This window comes from Balaenoptera acutorostrata, chromosome 13 (assembly GCF_949987535.1).
Source record: "Balaenoptera acutorostrata chromosome 13, mBalAcu1.1, whole genome shotgun sequence".
Classification (NCBI taxonomy): domain Eukaryota; kingdom Metazoa; phylum Chordata; class Mammalia; order Artiodactyla; family Balaenopteridae; genus Balaenoptera; species Balaenoptera acutorostrata.
In genome coordinates, this window is record NC_080076.1 from 93,401,303 (window position 1) to 93,419,262 (window position 17,960).

General features: G+C 49.1%; 1 protein-coding gene across 5 annotated transcripts in view; it reads right to left on the bottom strand.

Annotated features, from left to right (window-relative positions):
- The window catches only part of GOLGA3 (golgin A3), a 44,527-nt gene extending 30,308 nt beyond the window's left edge, over positions 1–14,219 (bottom strand). Inside the window, exons 1-4 of one of the 5 annotated variants that reach the window (XM_057527439.1) lie at positions 14,201–14,219; positions 8,074–8,386; positions 5,717–5,959; positions 3,246–3,358 (exon numbers count right to left, since the gene is read on the bottom strand). In XM_057527439.1, coding sequence (XP_057383422.1) covers positions 3,246–3,358; positions 5,717–5,959; positions 8,074–8,206 — 489 coding nt within the window. In that variant the 5' untranslated portion in view covers positions 8,207–8,386; positions 14,201–14,219. Of the gene's footprint in view, positions 1–3,245; positions 3,359–5,716; positions 5,960–8,073; positions 8,387–8,582; positions 9,288–9,336; positions 11,124–13,902; positions 14,050–14,200 lie in introns of those variants that run through there. The other 4 variants (XM_057527440.1, XM_057527435.1, XM_057527438.1 and 1 more) reach the window with 4 other exon arrangements.
- Between the last annotated feature and the right edge of the window lie 3,741 nt (positions 14,220–17,960).

Below are 17,960 nucleotides of genomic sequence, written 5' to 3' on the forward strand. Positions count from 1 at the left end.
GGGCTGATGACACAGAACACAGCCCAGGAACTGGTCCAAGCATAGGTGGGGTCTATAGATATTTAAGAAGCACCACAATAAGGTAGCATTCCAACCAGTAGGGAAAAGACAGACTATAAAATAAGCAATTTGAGATAACTGGCCAGCTGTCCACAAAGAGGCTCACTCCCACCTCTTGCCTCCATCCAAAACATTTCAAGTGGATTAGATTTACACAGAAAAAAACACAACTTTTTAATACTTTTTATACTATCTCTTACTTTTAGCATAAGAAGAAAACAGAGGTGAATTTACTTATATCCTTCAAACGGGGAGATCCTCTCACATATGACATGAACCCCAAAAGAAGTAACAGCAAAGACTGAAAGTTCTGACTGTAAACATTCAAATCTAATGTGCAGGGAATTCCCTGGCGGTCCAGTGGTTAAAACTGCGTTTCCGGGACTTCCCTGGGGGTCCAGTGGTTAAGACTCCGCGCTCCCAATGCAGGGGGCCCGGATTCGATCCCTGGTCAGGGAACTAGGTCCTGCATGCTGCAACTCAGAGCCCACATGCCACAACTAAAGAGCCTGCGTTCGGCAACTAAAGATCCCGCATGCCACAACGAAGAGCCTGCACGCAGCAATGAAGACCCCATGTGCCGCAACTAAGACCTGGCACAGCCAAATAAAGAAACATTTTTTTAATTGAATTAAAAAAAAAGACTGTGCTTCCACTGCAGTGGGCATAGGTTCGATCCCTGGTCAGGGAACTAAGATCCTGCAAGCTGCATGCCACAGCCAAAAACAAACAAACAAACAAACTGATGTGCAGCAAAAAGTATGCCAGAAAAGAAGTCACGGCAAACTAAGAAGAAATTATTTGCGAAAATACTAGAAGGGGATAACTTCCTCATATACAGTACCAACATAGCAAAAAGACAACCAACAGAAAAACGGACAAAGACTGACAAAGACACCCAAACAGCCAACACGCAAAGAGGCGCTTACTGTTAGGAAGGACTGGTTTTTTTTCACCTATCAGAGGACAAAGATTCAATTTTCATTATTTCTAACGCCGCCAAGGATCTTACAGACTGCTACCCGGAATGTAAACCAGTCCATCCTATGTGGAGGGCAATACATATCAACTTACAAATGCATAAAACCTTTTACTCAATAATCTGACAGTTAAGGATTTACCCACAAAAGTATACCAAGACACAAAACGTTCCCTGCAGCACTGTTTGCAATTTCAAACAATTAGAACCCACCTAAACGTCAATCACTATGGGTTGGTGAATGCAATGCTGGTACATACCCATGGTCACAAAGGACGAGGATGACCTCGACTGTGCTGCTGGAGAAGGAGCTGAGGACAGGGGCGTGAGAACGGTCGCGTGAGGGGCAGCGCAGAGAGGGCGCTCCCCTGCATGACACCGACCGCCACCTCTGCGTGAAGGCACGCGCATGGAGATGCTCTCCAACAGGGGAGGACTTTCACTCCTCATCTCTACCATTTAAGTATGAGGTTTGAACTACATTCCTAAATAAGTATCTTTATACTCCTAGTTTAATTGTTTCTGCTTGTCTGTTTTGTATTTTTTGAATTGAGAATTCTGAGTTTTATCAAATACCTTTTCAGCACCTACTGAGATGGGCATAAGTCTTGCCACATGGAATGACCATTATGTTGAGTTCTATCAGCAGATTCTCCCACTTTGAACTAACCTGTACTCTTAAAGAAAACCTCACTCGGTTTATGCTACTCCATGAACCGACAGGCCATGCTGATGGGTCACAAGCACAGCAGCGGGGAGCACGGCTCTGCGCTCAGATAGGCAGGTTCAAATCCCAGCTCAGGCGGGGGCACTGGTGGTCGCTTCAGCTCTGAGCTCCCCTGGGTCATGGGGAGGACCCACCCAGGTGCCGATCTGCATGAGGACGGCACCTGCCAGGCTGCACTCTCCTCGGCCGGCCCTGCCCCGAGGGTCTCCAGAGCAGGGGACAGGTGGGGGCCAAAGTAGCCGGCATCTTGCTGCCTGCCTTGCTTAGTGCGGCATGGGGCAGGGGAGGGGGGGTGACCAAGCAAGCGGGCCTGTCAGGTTGGTCAGACCAGTGTGTGATGAGTCCAGCAACCGGGCAGAAGTTATCTTACTGAGGCTAAGGTTTTATACAGATATATGCATACATATAATTTGTAAAGATGGGAAATGATGTGAAACTTCACACTGAACTACTGACACATTAATTGCCTAACGTTGGATGACCCAGGCAGAGCTTGGACTTGCGGTGCAAACCCCTGGGAGGCAAGCTGTGGACAAGCTCGGCACACAGACACTGTCTGGTCTGTATCTTGGCTCTGCTACTTTACCGCAAGTTCCTTACCTGTCCGAGCCTCACTGTAACGTCCGTGGGGAATTTAACACAGTGCCTAGCACACATAATTACTACTGACTACTGACTACCCCTGTAACGTTTTCTGGCAGGCCGTCTGGAGGGATCCCTAGAAGCCCCTGCCCGGGTGGGAGCCTCTGTCAGTTCAGAGCCTGGTGCTGTCCCTTCCAGTTCGTTTACACTGGCTTCAGAGCCCTGACGCTCCAAAACCCAAGGTTCTCTCTTGGGAACACAAATGGCCAACCTTCATGAGGACCTGTCACTACTAAATCAATCCCCGAAAGCGTTTTTTTAAAAGTTTGTTTAGTTTTAAATTCCTTGAATTTGAAATTTTTCAAGTCCACAGAAAACTTGGACGAAGAGTGAAATGAACCTTCATACCCCCCTTTCTTAGAGTCACTCGATGTGATTAAAAAGACTGCTTTCATTGGTATCCTAACGAGAGTTTCATACCTGAACAAAACTGATTTTAGCAAAGCATATGGGCATACTTGTCATATGTGTGGGACGTGACACATATTCTAACACTGTACAGCAAAACTTCAGTAGAAACTGTGCCACTTATACAGTAAACAAGCCAAACCCAGGACTGGCCTCTCAAGCACAGACAGCAGTTCTGCCCAAGTATTTGTTGCCCCTGCTTTTCTAAAGGCAGCCTTAGGGGGAAGAAGGACCAGACGGGGTGGGAACCGGAGCCTGCGCAATCTCCCAAAGGGTGGGAACTACATGACAAAAACGATCTTCGCAGAGAAGCACAGAAGCCCACCCCCCCGAGAGGAATAAACAGCAGACCCTAGAATTATGTCTGACGAACTGCTGTTCTTCACACGTGACGCTTTCCACTGGCTTGTTCAAGAGACGGAGACTCACTCTTTCCTGCTGGCGCTTCACCCTGTACTGCTGGAGCTGCTCTTCCAGCCGTTTCCGAGCCTGAAGCCGGACCTGCTCCTCCTTCTCCAGGGGCAGTGAAGCCTCTGTTGAGCCTGAGGTGGGGAAATGGCCATTTAGAAACTCGCAACGCACCAGGGCACAGAGGACCAATCAGAACAGCAGCTTGGCTGTTTTGCGTCTTATTACCGATACGATTTAGCTCTGAACGACACACGGCTGTCTAGTTTGAAAGGAGTGTTTGCAGATGGAGAGAAAACTGCGAGCCTCGGACACTGACCACAGAGAGGACCCACCCGGTGGCAGCCACACTGGCCAAGCACAGGGGCCGTGCTCATGCCACGAGCGCATCGCCCCCTATGGGCACCCGGCTGGTAAGACAGGACCGGGCAACCTGTGCCTTTTCGTAAGAAGAGAACCGACTTGGAGCCGGTGCCAGCGTGAGTGCTCCGAGGCCCCGCGAAGCTCCAAGTCCGCTCCCTGACGCTCCAGGGGACGTGAGAAGCAATCCTGACGGGACGACGGCCGCTGAGCTCGCCTTCTCCACGCAGCTGTCTGGGCCGCTCGCCTCAGTCTCCTGCCCGAGGCGGCTCCAGTCTAGGGTCTCTGCTCCAGGGCGGGCGGGGAGCTGCTCTGACAGCTTTCTGGTTAATGACAAGATTTTACGTATCTAAAATCCAAACCTTTCACTTCGGGTAAGAAAAGGGCTGAACAGCGAGTGAAAGGGAGGAGAGCCCCTGGTCTCCCCAGGGGGGTCAGACAGCAGGCTGACGGGAGCAGAGAAATGCCGCAACTGAGCCCCTTCACGGGCGGCAGCGTCTCCGAATGTGGATCCCAGGAGGTGAGTAGCTGCTGCTGAATTGCACTAGGAATTCAGCAGGGTTGTCACTAACTGCGCATTCGTCACTCAAGAGGCCTCTCATACTTCTCACAACGCTGAGGGGTCCAGACAGCAGAGACCTAGGAGCTGTGGCCTCAGGCAGGGAACCCAAATCAGCAAGCGCAGCACCAGAGACATGGCCTCGGGGCTGGGCTGGGGGCAGGCAAGCCGGGTGGGTACCTCGGGCCAGAGCTAACATACCCCTCAGGTCAGGACCCAGGATTTCACGCGACACCTTGGCTGACGTGCTAATGGTTAGTTTACAGAGATGTTTAAAGTACGCTGTGGCCCTAACAAAACAATGCCTGTGAAGAACCCTCTAGTAACTAGGGAAGTGGGAGCTGCAAATGCAAGTATCAAGGCAACATCACAGCACACCCATCAGACTGGTAAAGACTCAGAGGAAACAGCCTCTGTGTCCTCTCACGGGGCGTCAGCGCCCTGGCAATGCGACCACACAGGATGGAGATAAACACAGCTGTTGCTTCTGACCAAGAATTCTGCTTCTAGGGTGGAGCCCATAGAAACGAAAGCACCAAGGCTGCAAACACGTATGGGGAGATGCTCACTGCAGTACTGGTCACGTGGCTCTTACCGGCCACACGCGGGGCTCCCACCAGCCTTAAGAGAATGGATATGGACTTGCATCAGCGGATCAGCTGATGTGGGGCAATCTCCATGTGATAAAGCTAGGTGACGAAAGCACACAGTAATATGAGGGACAAAACCCCATTTTAAAAAACAATGACCCCCAAACCTGGTGGTTTTCAGAGGCCTATAAAGGACTATGTGAGAATGTGGCTGACCTGGAGGGGAGGGGAGGGGAGGGGAGGGGGAGAGGGGAGGGGGAGAGGAGAGGGGAGGGAGGAGGGGAGGGAGGAGGGGAGGGGGAGGGGAGGGGGAGGGGAGGGGGGGAGGGGAGGGGGAGGGGAGGGGAGGGGAGGGGGAGGGAGGAGGGGAGGGGAGGGGAGGGGAGGGGGAGGGGAGGGGAGGGGAGGGGAGGGGAGGGGGAGGGGAGGGGAGGGGAGGGGGAGGGGAGGGGAGGGGAGGGGGAGGGGAGGAGGTACTGAAGGGAGGACGAGGCTTAAAAACAGCACGTGTGAAATGATCCCATTAAGTAAAACCACACAAGTCTGTGTATGAAAACCTACATGTTAGAAAAAGGCCTGGAGGTTTCTAGGGCTCAGAGGCTGCCAGTTTGCAACTTGTTCACCCCTGAATCCCCAGGGACTGCACAAAATAAACTCTGATTAAAGTAACTCATAAAAGAAAGCCTTCAAAGTGTAACTGTCAAGATCAAAACCCCACTGGCTGCTTGCTCACCACCCAGGATGACAAAAGACACACATGCACAGGCCCTTTAAACTTGGGCCTCAAGTCCAAGTCACCATCAGGCCATGATGAAGTGTATCTTCTCTCTGAAATGGAGCTAATTGTTAAATGTATGACCCACCACAGTGATAAAACAGCAAATGGCAGCGGGGTGCAGGGCCTGTGCCTCTGAAGGATGGTGGGTGACAAGGGCCCCGGGGTGGGGGGAGAGGGGGGAAGAGCCCAGCGGGCAGATGCTTACACAGTTGCGTTTCTTGCATAGGAAGACTGAGTCTGAGGGACTGCAAAGCTTCTTTTCTAACACTGCCCTCAGCACCAGTCCCCTGAGACTTCCTTAGGTTGTCATGGAAATCAGCCACACCTGGAGAGGCTTCAGGACCCACTGACAGCGGAGGGTCTGGGAACTGTGGCGCCGGCCCGTTCGGACAGGTGGCCCCTTGGCTTCCTCCTTCATCTGAAGCTCTGTTTACCTCGACACCGGCACCTGCAAAAGAGGGTGTGCTGGGCCATCACGGTTTTAACAACTCACGCAGGACAAGAGGGGATCTAGATACGTGAGCAATCTCCACATGCCATGGATCTGTTCACTCTGAGACGACAGCAGGATCGTCCCCTCCTGTGGGCGGTGAGGTGGGACCAGTCACTCGACCTCGCAGAGCCTGACACACTCACTGCAGGACGCCCTCCTCACCCTCCGTGCTACGGCTGTGGAATTTAAGGAGTAATGTTTCCTTTTCATTTAAACAAGACCAATGAGAAATCTTACGAAAGTCTGTTTTTTAAAAAATAGCAAAAAAACCCTACACATGCTTAAAACATAGCTGACGATGTTTCTTAACAGGCGTTGTTAACAGCAGTGCTAACCCGTGTCACAGCCTCACGTTTTCAACGGGCTGATTCCAAACGAGAAATCAAAGGCAGAGTCAGAATAGCTGCTGAGGACGATTATGGCAAAGCTGAGCACAGAACCCAGAGTCTGTGCTTACGGCTGACAAATACCTGACGGATACAAAGCCAAGTTGACCAGTGGTGACTACACACGGCCACCAAGCTCACTCTCCTCCACTAACACTGTTACGAGTAGACTTGTTTATGCTCTAACTGAAACCTATTTCTGTGCCAAAAGGAAACTAGAAAGAAAGCACTCTCCCCGTGAAAGACCAGCCAGCTGGCAGCCAGAGAGCCAGGGAGCCGTGTGGAGGGGCTTCCAGGCAGGTGCCAGGGCCCCAGCACTGCAATGCCCCGGCCTCGCACAGGGTCAGCATCACTTGGCTCTCATGATGTACCCAGTATGCAGCCAGAAGTTCCCTCTGTGCCCAAGCAAATTTAAAATGGGTTTCTGTCACTTGAAACGTGACTCCCAACTAATATAGCTACTTACTGTCAGGCCTCTCTGAAAGGAAAACCAGAATATAAACGGGGCGCCCCAGACACAAAGCAGAGCGGGGAGACCCCACCACCACCCTGCACAACCATCTGTTGTTCTACACAAACAGCCCTTCAGCCTCCTGCTGGGGTCGGGGGAGGAATCCTGCATCTCAGATCCACGTTAATCGGGTCAGTTCTGCTTTCTGACAGGCTTACTTACGGATCTAGGAGAGTCTCTAAACCTTGCTGTTTACATAACAAAGTCATTTTTTGAGCATCATATTACACTTTAAAAAAAACCGAAAAGTAAGAAGGCCCAATAAATAATAAGACTTGATTGTTTCCAAACACAAGCCTAATTATGGATAAACAAATAACGATGACACACACACAGCCAGCACCACTTCCCGGGCGCTTCCCAAGTGCCTGCATTTCACATGGGCCCTCACGACCACCCTGAGATGCAGGTACCATTCATCTTTCCGTTTTCTCAAGAGGAGAGTGAGACTGAGATAAATCAAGGATCTTGCTTGAGGGCTCCTTGCTGTTACTGGCAGACCTAGGAGCCGTCCCACTGTACAGCTCTTGGTCTTGGGCCGAGCCGCACTGGCCTCACCTGGCGTTGAAGGAGCAGTAACCAGCAAAGCCAATTTAGGTGCTTGAGCACTGTTTTACAAGAACAGGAATGCAGTTTCTGCTAGTAAGTCAGTACATACACATGTTAACGATTTTCAAGCACACGCTGACCAGGAAGGGGCATGGAATGGAGTGGGTAATTCACCCTGTACTTCCAATGCACAAATAACCCATTAGCTAACATGCAAATGTGATCCAATCATCCTCAGATCACTAGTGGACCATTTCTGGATCCCAGTTAGTAAAATTCTGGCAACCAACCAAAAAGGTAGCATGTTAGGCAGGGCACAATGATGTGTCAGTGAAGACCTACAGAGCCTTCACGGTAACCATGCTGCTCTGTCCTGCTGGAGCAGAAAGCGCCACAAAGTTCCCGTTCTATTTAACATGCGTGGTGCTTGATTCAAAGTTGGCATCAACTAAAAAGCAAAACAAAACAAAACCCTCATCTGATTACTAAAAACACACTCTGAATGAATTAAAAAGTTCATTACGGTCTTAGACACCACAGGCTTCCTCCAAAATGCAAGCTGACCCACGTTCTCCTGTTTGAAGGCAGAAAGTCAGCAGCACACAGAGTAACTGGCGACTTACACTGGGCTTCATCCCACTGGTCCAGTGACGTCAGGGAGCCAGTGGGCTTTGGGGGGGTCTCGGGGCGAGCCGAGATCCCACTGCCGGGTCTGTCCTCCAACAGGCCTTCCTGTACGGCCGCTGCACCGTCCATGGCTACGGTGACACGGGCTGGGCTGACACTCGGGGACTGCAAGTGAACCACGAGCGAGTTTGGTTTCTGCCATCAGCAACGGCCAAGAGCTCCCGGGAGGGACCGCACTGGGTTTGCCATTTTCGGAAGATCTAAAGTCTCACAAATGGCCTGAAATCAAACCAAGTAATATCATGATACCTGACAGGAGAAAAAAGAGAAAAAAGGTATTATGAAACTTCATTTGTCAGACTTGAAGTGACAATTCCAAGACTAACATTTGGTTCCCAATTTGCATCTGTATAATAAACAAATATAGATTTATTCATTCAACAAATAATCCTTGAGCACCTACAACATCCTAGATTTTGAGGATAAAATGATGCACCAGCCCCACCTGGGCCCATCCCCGCAGGGCGCCTGCACTGGTGCCGGCTAAAGACCGTCCCGCCAGGGTGAGAAGCTCCACAATCGGCGCTAGAATCGGCAGAGGTGGCCACGGAGCTGGGGGTGGGCCTTGGGTGACTGAGGAGCTGAGTCTGTATTGATTTAAATTTAACTAATTTGTGTGTAAATAGCCACATGTGGCCAGTGGCTTCTGTACTGGACACACAGGCCCAAGAGCTCACAGGGCTCAAAGGACAAGCTCCTGCCCCAGGAGACCTGGCATGTCAGCGCCCAAGCCACGGCTCAGATCCAGAGGGCAACGTGGAAGACGTGATGGCGTGGGACACGGTAAACCGGACACCGGTGGAGGAAAGCACAGGGGGCGAGGGCACAGGGAAGCAGCCGTCCCGGGATGGGGGCAGAGACAGCACGTCACAGCAGGTAACCAATGCATCCTTCATTTCTCGCAGGATCTGTGATCTTTCAGCCCGTCCTGCCAGGCTGAGTTTAAGGTGGCAAAACTTTGCCCGAAGTCTGGCAACTGGTTATCACTTTTGAAGTGTAATGAGGATACTATCGCGGGTTTCAGGACAAAAATTTACATGACTTTCCTCCCCAGCTTACAAACCCCATATAGACGTTTCTGAAGAGCCTACACAGGAGCTGCCTCTCACTGGACAGGCAGGTGCACCTGCTTCTCCACGGTCCTCTGTCACCCTGTCACCCACGAACACACACCCTGTGGCTGGCACAACCTGGCCTACCCCGTGGTGAGGCCCAGCGACGGGAACCCGGTGGTGTTTGGCCCGCAGCTCCAATCATCCACACGTTCCCCTCTGCAACCGGGCGCCCGACAGGCCAGCGATACCATGGATCAACAACAGTGCTGTTACGAAGACAAAAAGGCTACGTCTACTTTTCCTTTGTGGCCACGCCTCTCGGCTTGCAGGATCTTAGTTCCTGGGTCCTCGGCAGTGAAGGCGCAGAGTCCTAACCGCTGGACCAGCAGGGGATTCCCTATGTCTACTATTAAGCGTAGAGCTAGTACTAAGGGTTTGTACTTGAAAGGACCACGGATAGAAATGTGTGAAAACATGGGTAACTGTTGCCAATGCCCTTCTCTCCTTGACCCCAGGCAAATCCCCATGGACCCTTCCATGTCTACCATCAGGCACTGCTCTCAAGTCCCTCCTGGGCCTCAGGGAAAGCACGTGGCCCACTCGCTTCTGCCATCATGACACCCCCTGCAAGCATACCACACCGCGGTGCGTGTGCGCCTATCTCTTCCATCACGCTGTGAGATCGTGGACGCAGAAATCACCACTCCAAGTCTGCCCCTACCCCCGGCACACCCCTACACAGAGCAGTGCTCAGCGCAGGCTACCGACTTCAACCTCTGCCTCACCAAGTTCCACCCCTTAACAACCAAGCTAGTAGTTCCAAAACAAAACGAGAGCAGTATTTGCATCCTTGGGCATCCACAACGCCTTGTCAAATACAGAATAAGTCTGTCTCTACTAAACGCAGATGGGAGCCGCAGTTCTAGTGAGGGCAAAGAACACCCGGGGAGGTATAAACTGGGAGAGCTGCACGTAAATGGCCACAGGCCAGGTAAGCAGTGTCAGTGAGCCGGAAGAGCGGGCCAGCCAGCGGGACGGGACTTGCCTACGAAAGACAGAACATGCCAACCAAAAAAGGGAGGGCAGAGGGGCAGCCAAGGAGCCACAGAGAATGCGCCACCGAGGCAAGCAGTGACGACACCTGACCCTGACACCGTGCAGGAAAGAGGAACACGGCCGAGATGCTCACGTCCACTGCGGAAGGCATGCCGAACACAAATGCATCGGGCCGTCTGAGCCCAGTGCCGACGCACACTCCACTCACTGGCTTCCCTTTATTTGGATTTCTTACTAAACAAGAAGCCTTCTGATTCCCAAGGAGCCCTAGCCCCTCCAGAGATGGATGGTGCAGCCCCCGAGAGTTCGAGACCCTGTGACTGTGACTTGTTCTGGTAACTTAGGAAGGTGGCTCCTGTTCACACGCAGCTCTTCCTGAAGGCAGACAAGAGACGGAATTCACAGACCACCAGCAGCAGCCTCTGGTGAAGGGACACTTCTCTCTGTCCATAATACCCTGGCATTCTCCGTGTATCCTCAGCCTCCTGCGAATTTTACTTAGCATGATTCAGTTGTCCAGGGCCTCATTATCTCAGACTGCTGACAAAAGCAGGGCAAGGAGGGTCAGACAGCTGGGAGCACATCACAAGGAAGCTGTTCTTAGTAACATGCACTCCATTTTGTGATTAAAAAGCAGAGATCAGCCTAATCACAGTACTGTTTTTGACCACGTGCATTCTGCTGTTTCCCGGAGGGAAGAGATGAGGCAAACTGTCACTTAGAACTTCGCAAAGTGCGTATAACTCTAGGTCCACCACTGTCTGACATCAAGAGACTTCAGATCGAGAAACTACCATCTCAGGCACCTATGTGACTTCCAGCTTCCCCCAGACAGCAGATTACATGGATTTGGTATATGCACATTAACAGCTCCATCTACCCCATTTTCTTTAAGATGTTCCTATCGGGGCTTCCCTGGTGGCGCAGTGGTTGAGAGTCTGCCTGCTAATGCAGGGGACGCGGGTTCGAGCCCTGGTCTGGGAAGATCCCACATGCCGCGGAGCAGCTGGGCCCGTGAGCCACAATTGCTGAGCCTGCGCGTCTGGAGCCTGTGCCCCGCGACGGGAGGGGCCGCGATAGAGAAAGGCCCGCGCACCGCGATGAAGAGCGGTCCCCGCACCGCGATGAAGAGTGGCCCCCGCTTGCCGCAACTGGAGAAAGCCCTCGCACGAACCGAAGACTCAACACAGCCAAAAATAAATAAATAAATAAATAAAAAAAAAAAAAAAAAAAAGAATCTGTTAAAAAAAAAAAAAGATGTTCCTATCGGCAATTAGAAACTACAGCGCATGGGAATTCCCTGGTGGTCCAGTGGTTAGGACTCTGGACCACCAGCACATGCACTGCTGATGGCGTGGCTTCGATCCCTGGTCGGGGAACTAAGATCCTGCAAGCCACGTGGGGCAGCCAAAAAGAAAAGAAAAGAAAAACAACAGAGCATGGCCAAAGTGAAAACCCGGAAAGCCTAATGTCACCATATAGCAGTGTAATGTAAAGGACAGACTCAGGTATCAGACATCTTGGCTGCAGGTCCTGACTCCCCAACCCTCACCTGTGAGATCATGGGCAGATTTCTTAACCACTCTTAGCTGACGATCTCATCAGTAAGATGATGAGAAAAAGAATAAAAAACCTGTGCCAGGATTAACTGCACACATCCCATGAGCTCAATAAATAGCAGCTATTATTATTAGTGTTATTTTCCCTTCAACTGCTGCTTGTCAAAATCAATAGGTAAAAGCCAACTGAAGATATTCTCATTGAAGAAAGTATACAAGGTATGGTACACACACACACACACACACACACACACACACACACGCGCCAGAATATTACTCAGCCATAAAAACAGAACAAAATTTTGCCACTTGTGACAACATGGATAGACCTGGAAGGCATTATGCTTAGTGAAATAAATCAGACAGAGAAAGATAAATACTGTATGTTATCACTGTGGAATCTAAAAAGAAAGCAAATAAACAAATATAACAAAACAGAAACAGACTCACAGATAGAGAGAACAAACTAGTGGTTACCAGAGAGGCGAAGGGAAGGGGGAGGGGCAAAGTAGGTGAAGGGGATTAAGAGGTACAAACTACAAGGTATAAAATAAATAAGTTACAAGGATGCAATGTACAGCACAAAGAATATAGCCAATATTTTATAATAATTTTGTATGGAGTCTAATTTATAAAAACATCAGGGACTTCCCTGGCAGTCCAGTAATTAAGACTCTGTGCTCCCACTGCAGGGGGCATGGGTTAGATCCCTGGTTGGGGAATTAGGATCCTGCATGCTGCACGGCATGGCCAAAAAAACACAAAAAACCCCCCATCAAATTACTATGTTATACTCCTGAAACTAACATAATATTGTAAGTTTAGTTAAATTAAAAAATTATACTGCTGCTTAAGGCAACTGGCTAAAAAAAAAAAAGTTACTTTTGAATCTGAGTCATGTCAGATGATTTTTATTTCCTTTTCTTGCCATTCAAGGTCCACTAAAACTGAAGGCTATAACTCCAATAAAAAGTTATATTTGCAATATTTAAGGGACAATTTAAAATGTAAAAAAAAGAAAAATCCACGAGTCACCTGTAAATGGCTTACAACGTCCCAGGTTTTCAATCACACTGACAATCAAATCTAAGCCTCTCACCACGAACTAGGAAGCTGCATAGCATCTGACCGCTCCCGACACTGCATCCTTATTCCCTATCATTTTCTTCCTTTTTCATTACATACGTGCCATACTTCCTGCCTCAAAACACCAAACCTCCTCCTCCCTCAGGGTCACCACACTTGCTGTTCATTCTGCCCGAAACACTCTTATCCCACAGTTTTGCATGGCTAGTTTCTTGTCACAGAGGCCTTGGCTCAAAAGTCACCTCCGCCGACGGGCGCTCCTACAGACCCACCCCAAGCACCGCCCAATACTCTCTCAGCAATGACCTCATTTATCCTCCGCATCCCTCCACGACGGCGTGAGCTCAGTGAGGGCAGGGACCCTGACACGACTTCGGCTCTGGATCCCAGCACCTACAATGAACAGTGCCGCTCACACGACCGACACTCAACAAACAGTTGCTGAATGAAGACCGAGCTGTTCACCTGCACCACCTGCAGGCTAGTGACTACGCCTGACCCCACTGCCTCTGGAAGGTATCACTGCACCAGTGAAACGCCTCTAAGCACCCCAGAATCGAGATGGAATCGAGGTGGACTGAGAGGCTGAGAGCACACGGGCTCTTTAAACCAGGCTTCACACTAACCACCCGACATCATGTCACGCATGTCATCTTGACAGAAGTTCTGCAAAAGAACAAGACCAACGGCAGTTGTGGGCACCTCTGAACAAATCACTCCCCGGCACGGGTAGACAGCGCTCCGGAAGGGCTCGAATGTATGTATATTTATGAAGCCAGTTCCCTAACAGCTGCACAGGCCGGCTTCCAGGCCCGGAGGCTACCAACGGTGAGGAGCCGGACTAGCGCGGGGCGTTGTCGCTCTAGGCGGAGCCGCGGCCGGCCCTCCGCGTCCGCCCCGGCCCCGCCGCCCTTCGCGCGGCCCCCACCCCGACCGCGCCGCGGTTCCCTAGCTCCCCGCGCCCTCCCCGGCCGGAGCCCCTGCCCAGGCGCCACCCCGCGACCCTCACCCCGGCGCTGAGGAAGCCGCGGCGAACGCCCCGCCCTGCCGCTCAGGCGGAGACGTGGCCCCGCGCGGGGCGGAGCTCGGCGCGGCGACGGAGTTCGGCCCCCCGGAAACAGCCAGTGCGCGCAGTCTCCGTTCCGGAAGAGAAAAGGTCCTCTTCTGCTAGCCAGCAGCCGCCCTCGGGCCGGGACTGCCCCAGCTGCAGTGTCGAGATCGAGCCCACTCACAACTGGCCCGAGGCGGATTTGAAAAAGTGAGTTTGCGGCTCTTCCCCTTGTCAGAAACGCAGCCCCCGGACTTACCGGACCAACTCCAACAGGAAGCCGGGCAATTGAGCTTCCGGCGGAAGTGGCGTGCCTAAGCTCCGGTCCCCGCCCCCGCCCCCCCCAGCTGTCAGTGTATGGGCGTCCTGGCCCCGCCCCTACCGTTTTGGGGGCGTGGCTAGTAAGCTCCCGGGAGTCGGGGCTGGGTCCGTGTGGCTCGGAGGTGGTGGCGCTGGACGCTGGCCTTGGCCCCTGAGCACCTAACCTTCTACCGCGCTAGTCCTTACTTGTCTTTCAGGTACAAATGCAAAAGTGACTCCTGCCTTGGAGCCGTAGCAATGTTTATTTATATATGTGTGTGTATATATGTATCTTTTTTTTCAATCTTTAGAAAGAAAATTGTTGGCATAGGGCATGAGGTTTAGGTGAAGGTATTTTTCTTTCTTTTTTGTCTACTGGTATCAAATTGTTCCAGCACTGTTTATTGAAAAGTCTATTCTTCCTCCATTAACTTGCTTTTGTACATTTGTCAAGTCAGTTGGCTGCTTGTTGGCTGTTCCTGGGTTCTCTGCACCGTTCCGTTGATCACCATGCCTATCCCTCTGCCAACAGCAGTCTTCACCGCGGTAGCTTTACAGCAAGCCATAATACCGGGTTAGATGATTCCTCCCACTTTACTCTTTTTCATGACTGTTCTAACTATTCTGGGGTCCATGTCCTTCCAGATAAATTTTAGAATAAACTTATCTGTGTCCACAAATATCCTTTGTGGGATTTTGATAGGAATTGCATTAAAACTATAAATCAATTTGGGGAAAATTGGCATCTTTACTATGTTGAGTCTTTCAATCCGTGAACATGATATGTCTCTCCATTTATTTAGATCTTTGATTTCTTTCATCAGCATTTTGTAATTTTCAGCATACAGATTCTGTACATGTTCTGTTAAAGTTTATACCTAAGTATTTCATTTTCTTTGGAGTGACTGTAAATGATATTGTGTTTTAAATTTTGGTTTCCACATGTTCATTGTCAGTATATGGAAATGTGATCGAATTCTGTGTGTTGATGTTGTATCCTGAGACCTTGCTGAACTCATTTATTAGTTCTAGGAGATTTTTGGTTGTAAATTCCTTGGAATTTTCTGCATAGCTTATCATGTCATCTGCAAATGCAAAATTTAACTCAAAATGATCATGGACTTAAGTGTAAAAATGTGTGAAACTATAAAACTTTTACAAAAAAAAAATAGGAGAAAATTTTCAGGACTGAGGGCTTGGTGAAGAGTTCTTAGACATGACATCAAAAGCACAATCCACAAAAGAAGGAGATCAATAAATTGGCCTTAATCAAAGTTAAACATTTTCATTTTGAGAAAGACTCTATTAAGAGGATGAAAAGACAAGCCACAGACTGCAAGAAAATATTTACAAACTACATGAAGGACTGGTACCTAAAATATTTTAAGAACTCTCAAAACGTAAAATTAAAAAAAATACGGTTAGAATATAAGCAAATATATGAAGAGATGTTTCACCAAAAAGGATATATGGATGGCAAATAAGCTTGCTTGTGAAAGATGTTCAACATCACTAGCCGTTACAGAAATGCAAATTAAGATCACCTTGGTATATTACTTCACACCTATCAGAGCAGCCAAAATAAAATAGCAGCAATACCAAATGCTGGCAATGATTTGGAGAAACTAGATCTCTTATCTATGTTGCTGATGGGAATGTACAGTGGTACAGCCACTCTGGAATACAGCTTGGCAATTTCTCTAAAAATTAAACATATACTTAATTATATGACCCAGCAACTGCACTCTTGGGTATTTATCTCAGAGAAATGAAACTTAGGTCCACACAAAAGCCTGTACACTATTGTTCGTAGTAGCTTTATTTACAATAGCTCGAAACTGCAAACAACCAATGTTCAACCAATCCTACAATGGATAAATGGTTAAACAAACCATGGTACATCCACACCATGAATTCTACTCAGCATTAAAAAGGAACTAGTGATACTTGCAACAACTTGGATGAATCTCATCAGCATTATGCTGAGGGAGGAAACCAACCTCCAAAGGACTATACTGTATGATAGGATTTCACATATATAACATTCACGAAATAACAAAATCATAGAGATGGAAAACAGATTAGTGGTTGCCAAGGAATAGTGTGGGTGAGTGGGACTAAAACGGGCAGGACGAAGGAGGTCCTTGTGGTGATGAAGCAGTTCTGCACCTTAATTGCAGTGGTGGATCCATGAATCTGCACATGGGATAAAATGACAGAGAGCTGAGCACATGCTCTGGACTAGTGTCAAGTTTCCTGGTTTTGATGTTGTACCACAGCCGTATGGGATGCAACCAGTGGGGCACACTGAGGAAATAATTAAATTAGCAAGTGAAGTGTGACAAACACTAAATTTAAATACAAACAGAAACAAAGGAGCCTAATTATATATTAAATTGATGGCATATCCATGCAGAAAAAAAACTAATCTCAGTAAATTTTTAAAGTTTTATTAAGTTATTATTTACATACAATATAATTTACTCATTTTATGTGTACTATTCAATGATTTTTAAAGTAAATTCAGTTACACTTACTAAATTTTAGTAAATAAAACTGGATTCACTACATTTAGTAAGTAAAACGGGATTTAGTACAGAGTGTTTCAGGACATTCTGATAAGCCCTGAAGGATCCTTCTTGCCCATGCACATGTAGTCGCTGCCCATTACCCTTCTCCCAGCCCCTGGCAACCACTAACCTACTTTCTGTTTCTATGGATTGGCCTATCCTGCACATACCATATAAAAAGAATCACACACTATGCAGCCTTTTGTGACTGCCTTCTCTTTTAATTAGCATGTTTTGAGATTCATCCATATTTTATCATGTATCAGCACTTTGTTCCTTTGAGGGCTGTGTAATATTCCACTGTCTGGATATACCCCATTTTATGATCCATTAATCTGTGGATGGACACATTCCAGTGCCTCAAATGCGCTGGTCAGTGTTCTTGGTGGGGGTGTTAGATGAGGGACACAGGAGACACAAGATCCCTGCTCCGGTCCAGCTTCCTTTTTGCGGGGAAGACCAGACCTTCAGAGTGATAACTCACAAAGCTGGCAGGGTGTTAGGGTGGGAGGGACTGCCATTTACATTGGGTCATTCTTTTTTTTTTTTTTTTAATAAACTTATTTATTATTTATTTTTGGCTGTGTTGGGTCTTCGTTGCTGCACGCGGGCTTTCTCTAGTTGCGGCGAGTGGGGGCTACTCTTCGTTGTGGTGTGCTGGCTTCTCATTGCGGTGGCTTCTCTTGTTTCAGAGCACTAGGCTCTAGGCACGTGGGCTTCAGTAGTTGTGGCATGCAGGCTCAGTAGTTGTGGCTCGCGGGCTCTAGAGCGCAGGCTCAGTAGTTGTGGCGCACGGGCTTAGTTGCTCCGTGGCATGTGGGATCTTCCCAGACCAGGGCTCGAACCTGTGTCCCCTGCATTGGCAGGCAGATTTTTAACCACTGTGCCACCAGGGAAGCCCCTACATTGGGTTATTCTTCATTCATTCATTAAGTATTCATTGTGGTCTACTGTATGCCACATACCATTCTAGACACCGTACACAATCCCTGCTGTCAAGGAGCTTACATTTTACCCCAGAGCCAGGCAACAAGCACAGAAATACAAGACAGGAAGTTTAGAGAGGACCCCTTCAGCTGAGTTGCTCAAAACACATGAAGAAAGTAAGAAAAGGCGTCATGCAGGTAATTGTGGGACAGCAAGGAGAGC